This window comes from Neopelma chrysocephalum, unplaced genomic scaffold (assembly GCF_003984885.1).
Source record: "Neopelma chrysocephalum unplaced genomic scaffold, ASM398488v2 Primary Assembly neopelma1_174, whole genome shotgun sequence".
In the NCBI taxonomy this organism is placed as follows: domain Eukaryota; kingdom Metazoa; phylum Chordata; class Aves; order Passeriformes; family Pipridae; genus Neopelma; species Neopelma chrysocephalum.
Window position 1 is genome coordinate 469,070 of NW_020897836.1, and position 15,127 is coordinate 484,196.

The window sequence follows — 15,127 nt, forward strand, 5'->3', positions numbered from 1 at the left end:
GGGGGGTCTGGGCTGGAGAATCTCCAGCCTCTCCCCCACCAACACCCCCAAATCCTTCTCCCAGGGCTCCTCTGGATCCCTTCTCCCCCCAACCTGTCCTTGCCCTGGCATTGCCCTGGCCCAGCTGAGCCTGGCAGAGCCTGGAGGTGCCCAGTCCTTCAGACCCAGCACATCCCACAACCTACACGAGGGCACAGACACAAAAGATCCTGGATTTTACAAGCAATTCCCACTGGCAACACCTTTCAAGGGCTCTGTTCCCATCAGGGCTCTTTGTTTTGGGTTTTATTCTCCTCCTGACGAGGAGCTTTATTTCTGTGTTCGCTGCCAGACACTCCAAGGCAAATTATTCTTCAAAGAAACGTCACTCGGGTCGAGCCAGGTTGGATCTCAACTTGCACTTCCTGCTTTTATTTCCAGCTTCCATTTATTTTTCTCTCCCCAGCAGGGCCTGCAGCCTCTGCTTCACAGTTTTATCCACGTGGATAATTAAACAGGGGATTATTTTTATCCATGTGGATAATTAAACACGGGATTATTATTATTATTATTATTACCTCTTAAAGACTGAGGGTTTTGAGGACAGTCAGGGAGCACAACGGGCACTTAAGCACCTACATCCCTCATATTTTACCCTTCTAACTCAATTAGCATTTATTACTGTTACTTACCCCAATAAAAATTAAAGCACTGCTTAATTAGCCCAATTTAGATCAGTTAAGCTCAAAATCTAACAGAGCATCCTATTATACTTCTCTACCAGGCCCAAATCTGAGCATCAGCACTAAAATAATTCTAATTATTCTAAAAATAAATTAGATTAAATAATTCTAATTATTCTAAAAATAAATTAGATTAAATAATTCTAATTATTCTAAAAATAAATTAGAATAAATAATTCTAAATATTCTGAAAATAAATTAGAATAAATAATTCTAAATATTCTAATAATAATTCCAAAAAAATAATTCTAATTATTCTTTCAACCTGCATGACCAAAAGCTTGTCCTGAATACAACAGAGATTCATTCAAGAAAGGAAAACCTTAAAAAAAGAGCCTGAATCCAACAAAAAGCTGCATTCTACATCCCAGCTACAGGGATTTGGAACCAGGTGTCAGAAAGCCAACACTTAACCTCACCTGTGTCTCAAGCAAAAAGCTGATTTTAAGGAAAATCACAAAACACAGTTTTATCTCGAGGTTATTTTGCATGGATTTCTACAATTTGGGAGAATCAGGGAGGAATGAAATCAGACTGTGCTTCCCAGAAGAGAACATTTTGTTATAAACTTCAGACTTTCAGATATTCAGGTAAAAAAATAAAACCGAGCAAGTGGAGAAATGAAGTGCAAAAAAATAACGATTTTAAGGACAGCAGGTCCAAGGAACTGGTGGGTTTTTTCCTACTACAACTATTTTTGGCAAAAGAATTAACACCCCTAAGACACACAATAGTATTTGAGGCATTTTATAAAAACACAAACATCCCTGACGTGTTTTACTGCGACCCGTGGATGGGTCATTTATCAAGTTCCCTTCCAGCACCTATTTTGGAATTCTCTCCAAAATAAAGCTCGTGCAAGTTCTGCCTGGCACAGTCCAAGCCGTGGCACAGCACCAACAGAAAATGGCCATTTTTAGCTGCTGCTTCCCAAGGAAGAAGCAAAAAGGCAGGAGAAACACAGGGCAGAGTCTGGAGAAAGGAACTGGTTTGGTGGGGGGGTTGTCGAGGGATAAATTCCAAACTAAATGTTTTTAATGGTGTAATTCAATAATTAACTTAATAATTAATTTGATTTATGTAATAACGAAATATTGTTGGCAGGTAGGAGAGGGAAAACACTCCAGCAAAGCTGGAGAGGGACTTGGGAAAAGGGATGGAGGGACAGGACAAGGGGGAATGGCTTCCCAGTGCCAGAGGACAGGGATAGATGGGATATTGGGAAGGAATTCCTGGCTGGGAGGGTGGGGAGGGGCTGGGATGGAATTCCCAGAGAAGCTGTGGCTGCCCCTGGATTCCTGGAAGTGCCCAAGGACAGGTTGGAGCAACCTGGGCTAGTGGAAGGTGTCCCTGCCCATGGCAGGGGGTGGAACAAGTTGAACTTTAAGGTCCCTTCCAACCCAAACATTCCAAAATGGGATTAGCAACGAGATCTATAAACTCTAAGGGTTAATCTGGGATCATCTGTCCTTACTGAAGGAGCTGAGCTTGGACTTTCTACTTCCACCCAAGGGAACATCTCACACAGGAAAATCCCACAAAGTTGGTTTCTAAGCCAAGACTCCAAGGTAAAGTCACTCTGGATTTAAAAGCCACCAATTTCTTCCGTTCTTATTCCAAGATCTGGTCACTTGTTCATCCTGTTCACCAAACATCCCACATATCCCACACCAGCTCTCCGCTCCTGGAGCTTGTCCCAGACCTGACCAAACCCTTCTCACTCACCCACAGTCACAACCACATTCCCAGCTCCGTGTCCTCCAGCACATTCCCACTGCAGGGCACAACCTCTGGAGTCATTTCCATGCTTGTACAGCAATATTTGGAATATATTCTTTTAAGGGGTCTCATCTTCCAGGAGTTTGGATCTACCAGCAAGGAATTTTGCATCCACACGGGCTTCAAGACATCAGCCTGAAAGCAAAGTCTGAAAGCCAAGTTTGCAGCTTTGGCCATCCCCCAAAACCCTGCCAGGAGCTGCTCCACATTTCCAGCAAATTCCCTCCCTTTGGAGCTCTTCATTACTCAGCAGAGAGGGAAAAAATGCTCCTCACACTCATCCTTTCCCTTTCTGTTCCTCCTGGATGGTCACAGAGAGGGGAAAAAAGAGAAGAAACCCAACACTTGGCTTCTCAGTGAACCTTTTATGGGAGACCTGGGAAATTTCTTCCTGTCACTGACAGATTTTAAGGAGCAGGTTTTGTCTGTTTGCTTTTGTGAGCCTGAGACACAAAGCCAGGGCAGATCCTGCTCCGATCCGTCGGCATCCTTGGACCCGACATCCTCAGGAGGTTCTGCCAACCAACAGCTTGGGAGAGACTTTTCATGGAATCACAGAACAGTCAGGATTGGAAGGGACCTCTGGAGATCCCCCAGTCTGACCCCACTGCCCAGGTAGGGTCACCTGGGGCAGGAACTCATCCAGGTGGGTTTGGGACGTCTCCAGAGGGGGAGACTCCACACCATCCCTGGGCAGCTGTTCCAGGGCTCTGCCACCTCCATGGAAAGAAGTTCTTCCTCATGCTGAGGTGGAACTTTTGTGCTTTTGTTTATGTCCTGCCTCTGGGCACCACCAAAAAAAACCTGGCACCGTCCCCTTGGCACCCCTTGGAGATACTTATATGGATTAATGAGATCCCTCTCAGTCTCCTCTCCAGACTAACCAGGCCCAGTTTCCACAGTCTCTCCTCATCAGAGAGATGTTCCACACCCTTCATCACCTTTGTGCCCCTCTCTGGACCCTCTCCAGTAGCTCCTAATTTTCTTTCTGGAGCTTTATTTGTCACAGACTAAGGGAGGCAAGGAATTATTTCGAGGCCCAGATGTGCTCCTGCCACATTCACACTGGGCACATTCACAGCCCTTTGGGTGCTCAGGCCAGAAGAAAATTATTTAAAAAAATATTAAATACTAAGAAATATTTTTAAAAAGGGCAATAATGGGTCACTAAACATGCCACAGGATTCCTATGCCACAGAAACCTTCTAATGGAAAGTGTCCCTGCCCATGGCAGGGGGCTGGAACTGGACAGTCTTTAAGGTCCCTTCCAACCCAAACTGTTCTATGATTTCAGGAAGAAAACAGTCACCTTGGCAGATTTGGACCTTTCCATGCTGCTGCCTGCACTTTAAAGTCCCAAAAAGGCACCAATCCACCCAAAAAAAGCAGGATTCTGAGGAGCCTCATCCTCAGCTTTCTGCCTGGCTCTGGATTTGCTCACCTGCTGCTCAGCTCTTTGTGTCCAAGTGGCACAAAGCACAAACCAGCGTGTGGCTCTTGCCTGAGCAACTGCCCAGCCCTAAAGCCAACCCAGCAGGACAGATAATTATCCCTGCACTGATTTTCCAAAGCAAAAGTGGTTTTGGAAGCAGAGAGAGGAAGTTCCAGCAGACAGGCACGCTGGGCATCCTCACTTCTGCAGGAAAAAAGGCTGGAGATTACCAAGAAATCAGGGAATATCCTCAGTTGGAAGGGACACACAAGGATCATCCAGTCCAACTCCTGGCCCTGCACAGGACAACTCTAAGATACCCCCCAATATCCCCGAGAGCACTGTGCAAATAATCCTTTATGATGATCTAATACTGCATTTAGAGATTTATTAAAGGATGTTACTTCCTAAGGTACGGCCACAGGAAATCCTGTGGAGCCTGGGCTCCTGTTTGCAGATTTTTCAAGGAATTGTGGCACTTGCCAAGGACAGCATCCAGCAGAAAGGTTACCCCAGACAGAGCTGAAGGAACTCCTCTGGTGGCATCACCCTCTGGAGGCTTCTCAAAACACTGAGAGCAGGACAAACCCTCCCCAGAAGACTGGACAGGTGTTTACTGGAAATCACAGAATCTTTGGAAAAGGTTGGAAAATATCTTCATCATCATCAAGTCCAACCATCAGCCAGCAGCACCACTGTGTTCACCACTAAACCATGTCCCCAAGTGCCACATCCGTATGTTTTTTTAACACTTCCAGGGATGGGGACTCCAAGACTGCCCTGGACAGTTGCTTATAACCATTCCCATGAAGGAATTTTCCTTAATATCCCATCTAAACCTCCCCTGGCACAGTTTGAGGCTGTTTCCTCTCCTCCTGTCCCTTGTTCCCTGGGAGCAGAGCCCAACATCATCCCTCCCCTGGCTCCCCGCTCCTGTCAGGGAGTTGCAGAGCCAGAAGGTCCCCCCTGAGCCTCCTTTTCTCCAGGTTGAGCCCCCCCAGCTCCCTCAGCTGCTCCTGCTGCTCCAGCCCCTTCCCCAGCTCCTTTCCCTTCCCTGGACACGCTCCAGTCCCCCAGTGGTTTATTAGGAGGGTCCCAGAAGTGCCCCCAGCACTGGAGGTGCCCCAGCAGTGCCAGCACAGGGAGGTGGTCGCTGGCCTGAGCCTGTGCCCACACTGTGCCTGATCCAAGCCAGTGCCATTTGCCATCCTGATGCCAGGAATGTCCCACAGGAGGCAGCTGATCTACACAGGCAGAGCGAGAAGAGCTTCAGGAGGAAGGTGGAGACATCCAGACCCCCCAAAACACCCCCCTGAATTAAGGACAGGCGCAGGACCTGCGAGGCACCGCTGACAGGACCCCAAGGTCACCCCCCTGTCACTTCTGGACCTCAGCTCATCAGACAGGCCAAGGGGAGAGAAGCCAAGCACCCTCCAGATTCACAGGGAAGGGATTTCCAGAAGCCACCTCCTCCACAAGGTCAACCTCCCCCAACCCACCACTGACAGACGAGTGTCTACCCCACCTCCAAACCTTTCCCACAGGATGTTCCACAGGCAAAGGAGGGAGCTGAGCCAAGACTGAGGTTTGCCAAAGGATTTTCTTCACAGAGTCAGGACAACCCACAGAGGGAAGAGCTTCTGCTCCAACCCTTTGGAGTGTTAATGACGGGCAAGAGTCGGGATAAAACCCCCAAACCCAGCACCATTTATCCAGGGATAAAAACTGTTACCACCCCATATCACAGCAGCCTGGTGCTTCATTTCTTCCCCGTCCAAAAAGGGAAATTAAAAGGGAACAGTTTAAAGTATTAAGTGTTTGTGGGTGGCAATGAAAAACTGCTTCAAAGACAGTATATCTCTGCTTCAGAGCACAGAAATACAACTATGAAAAATTAATTGAAACATTCACATGCCCCTCACCGTGGTTAAAAAGCAGCAGAGGAGATTTTCAAGGAATAAAAAGAAAAGAAGAAGAAGAAAAAAAAAAATCTTCCAGCTCTGGAAAATTCAAGAGCCCAAACTCGAGCCAAGCACACGTGCAAAATAATCCGTGCCAGGAAGAGCCATGTGAAGAGCTAATTAGTTAATATATGAATAACTAAGAGCTTCTTCAAACACCAGGAGCAGGAAAGATGCCAGAGCAAGGAAGAGGGAGCTTCTTAAAGAAAACTCTTCTACGTGACTGGGCAAAAGTAGAAATCTTCTTATGAAATAGTTAATAAACATGTAAAAACTCAAACACACCGAAGGAGAACAGATTCTTGGGGTGGTATTCACACATCCTCTTCACCAGGAGTGCTGGAAGGAGCCAGACTTGTTAACGAGGGGAAATCTGGTCACCCAAACGCACTTGGAGTGTTAAAAGCATCGTGAAAGCCCAAAAATCAAATAATAAATGGTGGCTGCTCCTCTGGCTGGGTGTGCTGTGCAGTGGTTTTACAGGAGGGGACGAGCATCACTGTGACATTCTGCAGAGGACACGGAATTATTCACTTGGATTGACTCCAAAGGCAAAAAGCTGCAAAGGATCTCACAACGCCGAGTATCGGGTGACAAAGTGACAAGTGAAGCCCGATGTCAGCATGGAAAAGCAGGACACTTGGAGGGGAGGATGGGGGACAAATCCTTTCTAATCCCTGGAGAGTGAAGGGTTCCAAATGAACCACCAGTGGGGAGGAGGAGGGACACAGCAGGGTTGGGGCTGCAGAGTCAGGAATGTTGGCTCAGAGCACCGAGACTGCAAGAAAAAGGGGGAAAGCAAAGCAAAAAAACATCCCTGTGTCACTTCCCACATCTCCGGATCCCTGATACCTCTGGTCTTTCCAGCATCATCACAAAAAGGTGAGAGCTGCACGAGGAACACCCAGAAAAGCAACAGGGATAATGAGCAATCAGAACAGCTCTGCCAGGAGAAAGGGGTGAATTCATTAAGAACCTTCAGCTTGGAAGGGAAAAAAAAAAAAGAAATCACTGACTTGATATTTCTCATAATCCTTTGGGAAAGACTAAACCTTGTCCCAGCAAAAACACCACCTAAACAAACCCTAAAGGAAGACACAATGCACAATTAAAGTGCAGAACTCATCACTTTAAATGTTTCAATGTGGCAGAACCAGCAGATTAAAATGTTATGAGCCAGTGGCGGAGGAAAGATCCATGGGAAGCTCTTGAAGTGAGAATTCCTGGTACAAACTGTGCCCAAAGTGTCCCAAGTGCAGACTAGAAAACACTGGGAGCGCGTGTTTGCTGTGTATCTCCTTTCATAAGCACCCACTGCTCCCTACCCTGAGATATAAGGATGAAGAAAGGCTTTTGGTAGAGCCAGGACAAGCATTTCCATGATTTTCTCCCCACGAACCAGAAAACACTTCCTTCCATCCCTCCTAAATCCCTGCTGCCTCAATTGTATCCCAGACCCCAGCCTGTGCAAAGAGCTTTTTCTTCATCTTCTCAACAGTCCATTCTGCATCTGAAGATGAATTGTGTGCCTGGTTTGTCCCCTCTGGATTAAGCAATCCCAGGCTTTTCAGTTTTTTCCCCCCAAAGGTTGTGTTTGCCCTCCTCTGGGAGAAGGATTCCGACAGCGTTATTCCGCTGCTGCAGCCACGGATCAAACGGCCACTTTAGTGAGTTGGTTTTAGAGAAAGACAAAACCCCCTCAACCACTAAAAGCAGAGTCAGAAAGACACGACAGAAGGGACAGTCTGGGTGGATTTAAACGCCACAGGACTCTCCCAGGTTCCCAGTTTTCCCACGATGCTCTCTAAGGCAGGACAGCAGAGCCCTGAGGATGAGCTCAGCTGGCAGCTCGAGGTGAAATCCTGCTAAGTCATACACACTGACAACTCCACGAGGCATCAAAACACGTCAGGAGAGCAGCCTTTCCCTAAAAATTCCAGGGAAATATCCCCTTTTGGCTCATCACCTCACAGCACTGGATCACTGTCGCACACAGGAGGGTAAGCAGGGAATAAATTCCATGAGCTCCTGAGAACCCCCATCCCACAGAAGGGGATCAGGCACTGGATAATCTGTCCTCTGACAGTGATTCATTGAAGTCCAGAAAGGAATGTACTTCTGTGAGACAGCCCAAGCAAATACAAGGTATAAATAATTGAGCAGTGCAAGCTGTTCCCTTCAGGTTGCAGCAGCACGGGAAGAAAAAAGGGATATGGGAATTGTAAGGATTCACCATCTCCAAGTTGTTTGCAGAAGCTCAGCACTGGGAAGGAGAAATTATCCATAAAACCTGGGATAATTAAGTATATCATACCTTCAGGCTAAGCTGCTGATGGTCCACACATTAAGCCATTCTTGGATTGTAAATGCTGATACCAGATCATTTCACAGGAGAAATTCCTGGTACTTTTTCCTCCACAACAAAAAAAAACAAACTTGGAGCTGAACAGCATCAGCCTGACCAGAAGGGAATGTTAATACAATTCAAGCAGAACTGTCTTTTAAAAGACACTTAATTATGTACATATGAACAGAGGCCCAGGCTCATTTTCAGGAGATTGCAGATTCCCTGTCTGGGTGGCAGGAAAATGGGCTGAAAGATGCTTCAAAAGATCCTGGGAGGTTTTTATTAGCAGACAATTTACAGTTGTTACAAGCAGCTTCCTGAGCAAGTTCTGTGGCCAGCACTCAGTGTCTAGACAGCCTGTGCTGTTCCTTCTTTGCTGGGAGTTTGTATTTCACCAATTACTGGACATAAAATACGGGATGGGACCGGGAGAGGTGGGATTCATGGAGCCAAGGCAAAGAGTGGCACAGCTAAAGGATGCCAAGTCACGACAACCCAGGACAGTTTGAACCCTGTCACGTGTAAGTTCTCACAGTCTTTGGCCTCGGGAGGGTTTTTACAGATACTGTGGCTGATTTTCAGCTGCTCTTCAATTCTTGCTGTGCTGGGACCTTGAGGAGACACTTCTTAGCATGTGGAAGAGAAGATCCTTTTCATGCCAAAGCTGATCCAGGGTCTCCTTCCTCTCTCCTACCCAAGGCAGACTCAGCTGAAGGATAAACCACAGCACCACCAGTAAAGGTAGTGCCAAGAGTGCTCAGAAGTGCCACCACTGCTCCCCCACTCCAAACTATAAACAGGGAAGCTGTTAAGCCAGAGGCCTGTCATTACTCCTCACTTCACATCTGCAACACAGACCATTATCCTCATCTCACCCACTGGAACAAAGATTGGGACCAGCTTGGCCACCCTTCATCCTCAGCACCCGGAAGACTCAAAGTGATGCTCCAGACCCTGGCGTGGTTTCCGTGCTCGGTGAACCCACCACGAACCAGTTACACTCCCCAACCAACTAAACCAATCTTCTACCAGGTGAGGGAATTTCAAGGAAGAAGGACATATCCAAGCTCAGGGATGACCAGCTCCCTGCCACCAAATCCCTTGTGCCAGTCTAGACAGCAGGAAGCCACAAAATGAGCCCAAGATGGAGCGGGGGTGAACAGATCCAGCTGGAAAAAAACTCACAAGAGGTGGGAAAAGGGATACAACCCCAGGCAGCCTGACCAGTCCACATCAGTGTCCATGACTGTGGATCAGGAATGACACAGCAGGTTTGTGTCTGCTGGGACAAACTCACTGAGCTTTTATAAATCCAGCAAAATTCCACTTTGACTTTTGCCACGACCAAGTCCCTCATTCCCATCCTCACACAACCTCCTCCCTGGGCTGGAAACAGCATTCATGCTACCACACAGCAAAACATTCTTTAGTTGGGTTGTTTTTCCATCCAGATCCCTTTTCCAACCGAGTTTACCACAGGACTCGTAGCAACGTCTCAACTTCCAGCTTAGGACATGCTGGGGAGCTCAGAGGGGCCAAGCAAGAGCCCCAGCACTTGCTGGACTCCATCCTTAAGTTTAATGCCTAAGAGCCAAGCCTCAATTTTCCAAGTTCAGCACCAGAAACCTGAATGACACAGGAACAGTGTCATTCCAGCTCAGCTCCATATGAAGCTACAGGAGAAAATAAACCCAAGGACATGCCCCAGTCCCAGCTCAGGAGTCAGGACCTGAGCCAAGCTGCTGCTGTTTGCACTGTCATGTTGCTCCAGCCTGCACCAAACAATGCCAGCAGGATCAGCACACCTCTGGCCTTCACAGACCCAGCTCAGGGCTCTCAAGACACAGACAGTCAGAGCCAGAAGGTACCAAGGAGGACCTGAGGTGATGTCCCTGTGGGAAGCGAGGTTAGTTATACCCAGTACTCCAAAATGAGAACATTTTGGAAGAAATTAAAAGAAATTCTTTACTGGGAGGGTGGAGAGGCCCTGACACAGGTTGCCCAGAGAAGCTGTGGTTGCCCCTGGATCTCTGGGAGTGCCCAAGGCCAGGCTGGAGCAACCTGGGATAGTGGAAGGTTTCCGTGCCCATGGCAGGGGGGTGGAATGAGATGAGCTTCAAGGTCCCTTCCAACTCAAACCACTCTATGATCTGCAAGCATCCAAGACACAAGATTCATAACCCTAAAAAAAAAACAGGCAGTGAGGACCTTTGGCTCCACTGTTCCAGACAAACCTGGGCATGGGGAGGTTATGGCAGGGAATGGCCACAGCACGATGCCAGCCCAGTAAATGGATCAGGCAGGTACATCCAGGTCAGCCAGAGCAACACTAATCCCAGGCACTGACATGGAAGAGTTGATCAAGGATTTAGGGAACACATCTTAATTACAGTCCTGCTTTAATCCCAGTCAGGAGCTGCTTAGTAGAAACACGACCCAATCTAGTGCTTCACTTCATTCTTGGGTTAAACAGCCCTGTAATCTCTCTGAACACACACGATTATATTTAATAGGAGTTTCATATCTGCTCTAGTTCTACATAAAAGCCCAGACTGGATGATTAATTGCTGTCTGAGATAGAACTTTTCTCAGGTTTCCAGCAGGGCACTGCTAAGTACCAGTCCCAACACGCCTGATAAAACCTTAGGCACCAAGGAACAACCTAGAAAGCAAATATACATCCAAAAGGAAACAAAAAGACTGATGATATAATTTGCAGATGACACAAAAGCTGGCAGAGTAACCAGCCATGAAATCAAGCAGAGAACAATCCCTTGGAAATCCTGATCCTCCCCAGCAACTTGCAGTGCAGGAGAACCAAGAGAGAAGGTGCAGATGCGGTGATGAGGAGCATGAGGAGCTCCCAAGGAAACAACTCTGCATGCAGGAACAATTCCTGTTGGAACACTGAGGAAAAGACCTGCTCCAGCCTCCCAGGGTACAAGTGGGAGATTGTTACAGTGGTGGTGTAATTTTATGTGCATCTCAAGTGGTGAGGAGACAGCAAAGAACATTGCAGCTACACCTGTGTGGGCAGCCAGGGCTGCTTCAATTGATCAAACGGGGTTTAAAAATTCCTTGCGCTTATCAAGTGCTGCTTAAAAATCCTTCACTCGCTTCAAAAAGCTGCAAATGCAGCTTGAGAGCAGGAAAAGGGTTTTCAAGAGTGACAGACTCGCGGAGCTCAAGCTGTTTAACCAAAAGGAGGATTAAGGAGTGACTTAATCCCAGGCTGTATCTGAAGCCTGAGGTGACACCAGGTGTTAAAGGACACTGCAGAGGAGCACAGGGAAGGACAGCAAAACATCCTCGGGCTGGGACCAAGAACTGCTGTGAAATTATTTGCAATTCAGATAATCACAAGGACTCACCCTTGGCTGAGCACAGGGAGAGGGGGCGAAGTTATACAGCCCACATTTATGGGGTGTGACACAAGAAAACCTCGCTGTTATCCATCCTCACTCCCAGTGACCAGAGCTGGAATACTACAGGCCACCACTAGTTTCCCATCACTTAAAAAACAAAAAAAACACAGCTGAATCGGACACAAAATTCACTAAAGAGCAACAAACTTCAAATAAGTGTAACATAAATTAGAGCACTCAGGCGTCACAGCTTAACCAAGAGGTGGTTTTAAGCTAGAAAGGGTTTCTCTTCCCCTTTCTGATCCTGCAGAATTAAGTGATTCTTCAAAACCCACACAGAGAGGAGATCCAAAAATACTCCGTAAAAATCAAGTGGAACACCAGTAAGGACGAAAAAAGAGGAATTAGCACAGCAGAAGGAAGTGGAATTAGGAGCAATGGGTATAATTAGTAGAGGCTGAATAGCAGGAAAGACATCCTGAAGTGGATTATTTTGATTCCAGGAGCATCACGGGCTCGAGGAGATCCCCACAGACTCACTGAAGGCACTCGGTGTCCTTCAAACTCGACATTCCCTATTAGGAAAAGGGAGAAGAGACCTGGACGGCCCCAGAGCCAGAGGTGGGACTGGCACAGCTCATCACACGCACCAGGGCCGGGGCAGTTTATTTTTAGGAAGCGGTGCCTGTCCCTGAGGAGGGGCAGGCTCGGCCCCACATCTGCACAGCGCCGGCACAATGGAGTTCCGGCCCATGCCACCGACTCCCAGAATCCCGGCCAGAACTGAGCACAAAAACAGGGCTGGAAGGGACTTCAAGGAAGGAGGAATCTCATCCTTCCCCTGCCCCAGGGCAAGAGTTACTACACTTGCTATTTTTCTAAACACAAAACTCTCTCTCCCTGCTGGGTGGGACACAAACCCACCCAGACAGATGAATCAGTTGGACCTTCCAAAACTCCATCTCTTAACCCCTCTATCCCCGTCCCACGAGGGCAATCCAGCAATCCAGGACACCCTGGAGCGGCTGCACCCGGAATATCTCGCTGTGCCCAGGCAGAAACTGATAAAAGCACAACTCTGCAAACAAGTCCTGGCAGTCCAGCCTAGCTCTGAGCTGCGCTTTGGGAATGTTGTTCCTAGAAGGGAAGCCAGCCTGGCTCCTGGAGACACATTTCTTCCATGATGCCTACAAGAAGTGAGTCACCTTTTTTTTTTTTTTCCTTCCCAAAAAAGTTTCCACCATCCTCTTTTCCAGACTCTCCAGCACATCGTGTTTACCCTGAGCTGGTAAAGTTTCAACTCTAAAAATCCTTGGGGCAGGTATAGCTTACAATTATATCATTAATAATATTCCTAATGAAATATCACCACACTCCAAAAGTTAATGCAAGCAAAGCCCAAACCTTTCTCTGCCCAGACACTTATTAACGTTTCTCCTGTGGGTATGCAAAGATCAACATTAAACGCAACTCCTCATCTAACCTTAATACTGAGAAACAAGATCAACTGCACTTAGTCCTCTTAAATGGAAAAAAAACCCACCCACACTCTTCATTCTGGCAGTTCCCACACATTCAAACCAGTTCTTTCAGTTTCGAAAATAAATCTAATTCTCAGCATCTCCTACTGTTCAGTTTACCTGGAAAGGTTTCACGGAGAACTTCAGGAAGAAAACTGGAAGAAGTCACAAAAACGAAGAAATTGGGCATCTGAGGGAAATCCGGCGCTCCATCGCTCCACAAATTAAAAGCTTTCCCATTTTCATCCTGTGCCAGCACTGCAGTATGGCTGCGAGTCACACAGCCTTAAACCCATTTATTTTTAAAGGCAGCCACTCAAGTCATTTAAAACCATGACTTTGTAAAACTTAAGAGACAAAGGGCTGCTGCAGAGGGGGGTGGGACGGGAGGCTCCAATCCTGATTGTCCCCAAACGCTCCCACCTGGTGCTGTGATTTCAACACTGGAAGCACCTGTGTTGGTGCAGAGCCGTTGGAAGGGGGAGGTGAAACCCAGGGCAGCACCTCGTTCCTCTCATGACAAACACCTGACTTAGCACCCAATTTAACTCTGCGACAACACAACGATTTAGATTTTGCAGCTGAGCAACACCCCCTCCACCTTCCCCCACCTGAGCAATGTGGTTACGACGAGCCAGAATTGTCCCTCCACCCATTTGCACCATCGATATTCCAGAGGATAAAACACGCACACCTGAGCTCAGCAAACATTTTGGGTTGATACGAAGTTCTCTGGAGAACTTCTGTGTTAATTTAAAGATGGGGAAGGAGGGATGAGTTATCTCACTATCTCAGGACAGCAATGCTGATGTGGTCCAGCTAAAAGGACGTTTAGACGTGCGTAATTCACCTAAAATATCATATTTTTAAAGAAATCGAGTGATGAGTTACACAGCCAGCTACCGCATATTTTATATGAACAACACAGCAGAAGCCACTGGGGCAAAACAAACAAACACCTAAAGGAGCCGGAGCGATGGGAAGGAGCTGCTGGCAAAGGGAATGGGGCAGGAGCCACATCCATCCGCGCTCCTCGGGCACCGGGAGAGCTCCGCATCCACCGCAGGCGAAGCCGCGGGCTCTCCCAGCCCGAGGATTCCGCAAGAACCGCGGGGGGAAAAAGATGCTTAACGGGAGAACAAAGGATCCATTAAGCAAACAAGAGGCATTAAAACTCGTCTCCCGGTCGGGACGGCGATCGCGCCCCGTCCCCCGCCGCGTCACCCGCGGGAGAAACCCACAAGGAAACCGACCCAAGGGGGGTTTCCAGGGATAAAATCCCGCCGGGAGAACTCTGACAGATGCCCCAGGGAAGCCCGCCCGTGCCCGAGGGGCGCAGGGGAGGGGACGCGCCCCGGGGGACTCGGGGGGGGACCGAAGGGAACCGCAGGGAAGCTCCGCCACCCCTTTCCCCCCGCGGCGCCCGGGCAGGGTCGCGCACCTGAGCGTGGGGCCGATGCAGGCCGTGTCCGTGCTCTCGATCTCCCGCAGGATCCGCTCGTGCTCCGCCGCCGTCTCCAGGCTCTCCAGCTCCGCCATCTTCCCCCGCTCCATCGGGGGCCGCTCCACCTGCCCGGCCCTGCCCGGCACTCCCCGCTCCGGGCGGCGGCGGCGGCAGCGCCGGGGCCGCTCCAGCCCCCGGCTCCGGCCCCGCCGCGCCCGGCACGCCGGGAAATGTAGTGCGGGGCAGCGGGGCCGGGCCGCGCCGGCGCTGCCGGGGCACCCGGGGAGGAGGAGGAGGAGGAGGAGGAGGAAGGGAGGATCCGGAGGAGGGGGAGGCGGCGGGAAGGGGGAAGGCGGAGGTGGTACCGCTGAGCGGGCACCGCTGTCGGGGCACAGCCGTGGCAGTGCCCGAACGCCCCATTAGGGGTCACAGCCCCACGGTGGTGACATCCATCATCAGGGCACACAGTCCCGTGGAAAGGACTCCATGATTCTCTCCCTTCTCAGGGGACACAGCCCCACGGTGGTGACATCCATCATCAGGGCACGCAGTCCCGT

At 48.9% G+C, this 15,127-nt stretch overlaps 1 protein-coding gene across 1 annotated transcript in view; it reads right to left on the reverse strand.

Moving 5' to 3' along the window:
• The window catches only part of EXOC6B (exocyst complex component 6B), a 326,193-nt gene extending 311,432 nt beyond the window's left edge, over positions 1 to 14,761 (reverse strand). Inside the window, exon 1 of the mRNA XM_027701907.1 lies at positions 14,568 to 14,761. Coding sequence (XP_027557708.1) covers positions 14,568 to 14,680 — 113 coding nt within the window. The 5' untranslated portion in view covers positions 14,681 to 14,761. The remainder of the gene's footprint in view (positions 1 to 14,567) is intronic.
• Positions 14,762 to 15,127: the final 366 nt, after the last annotated feature.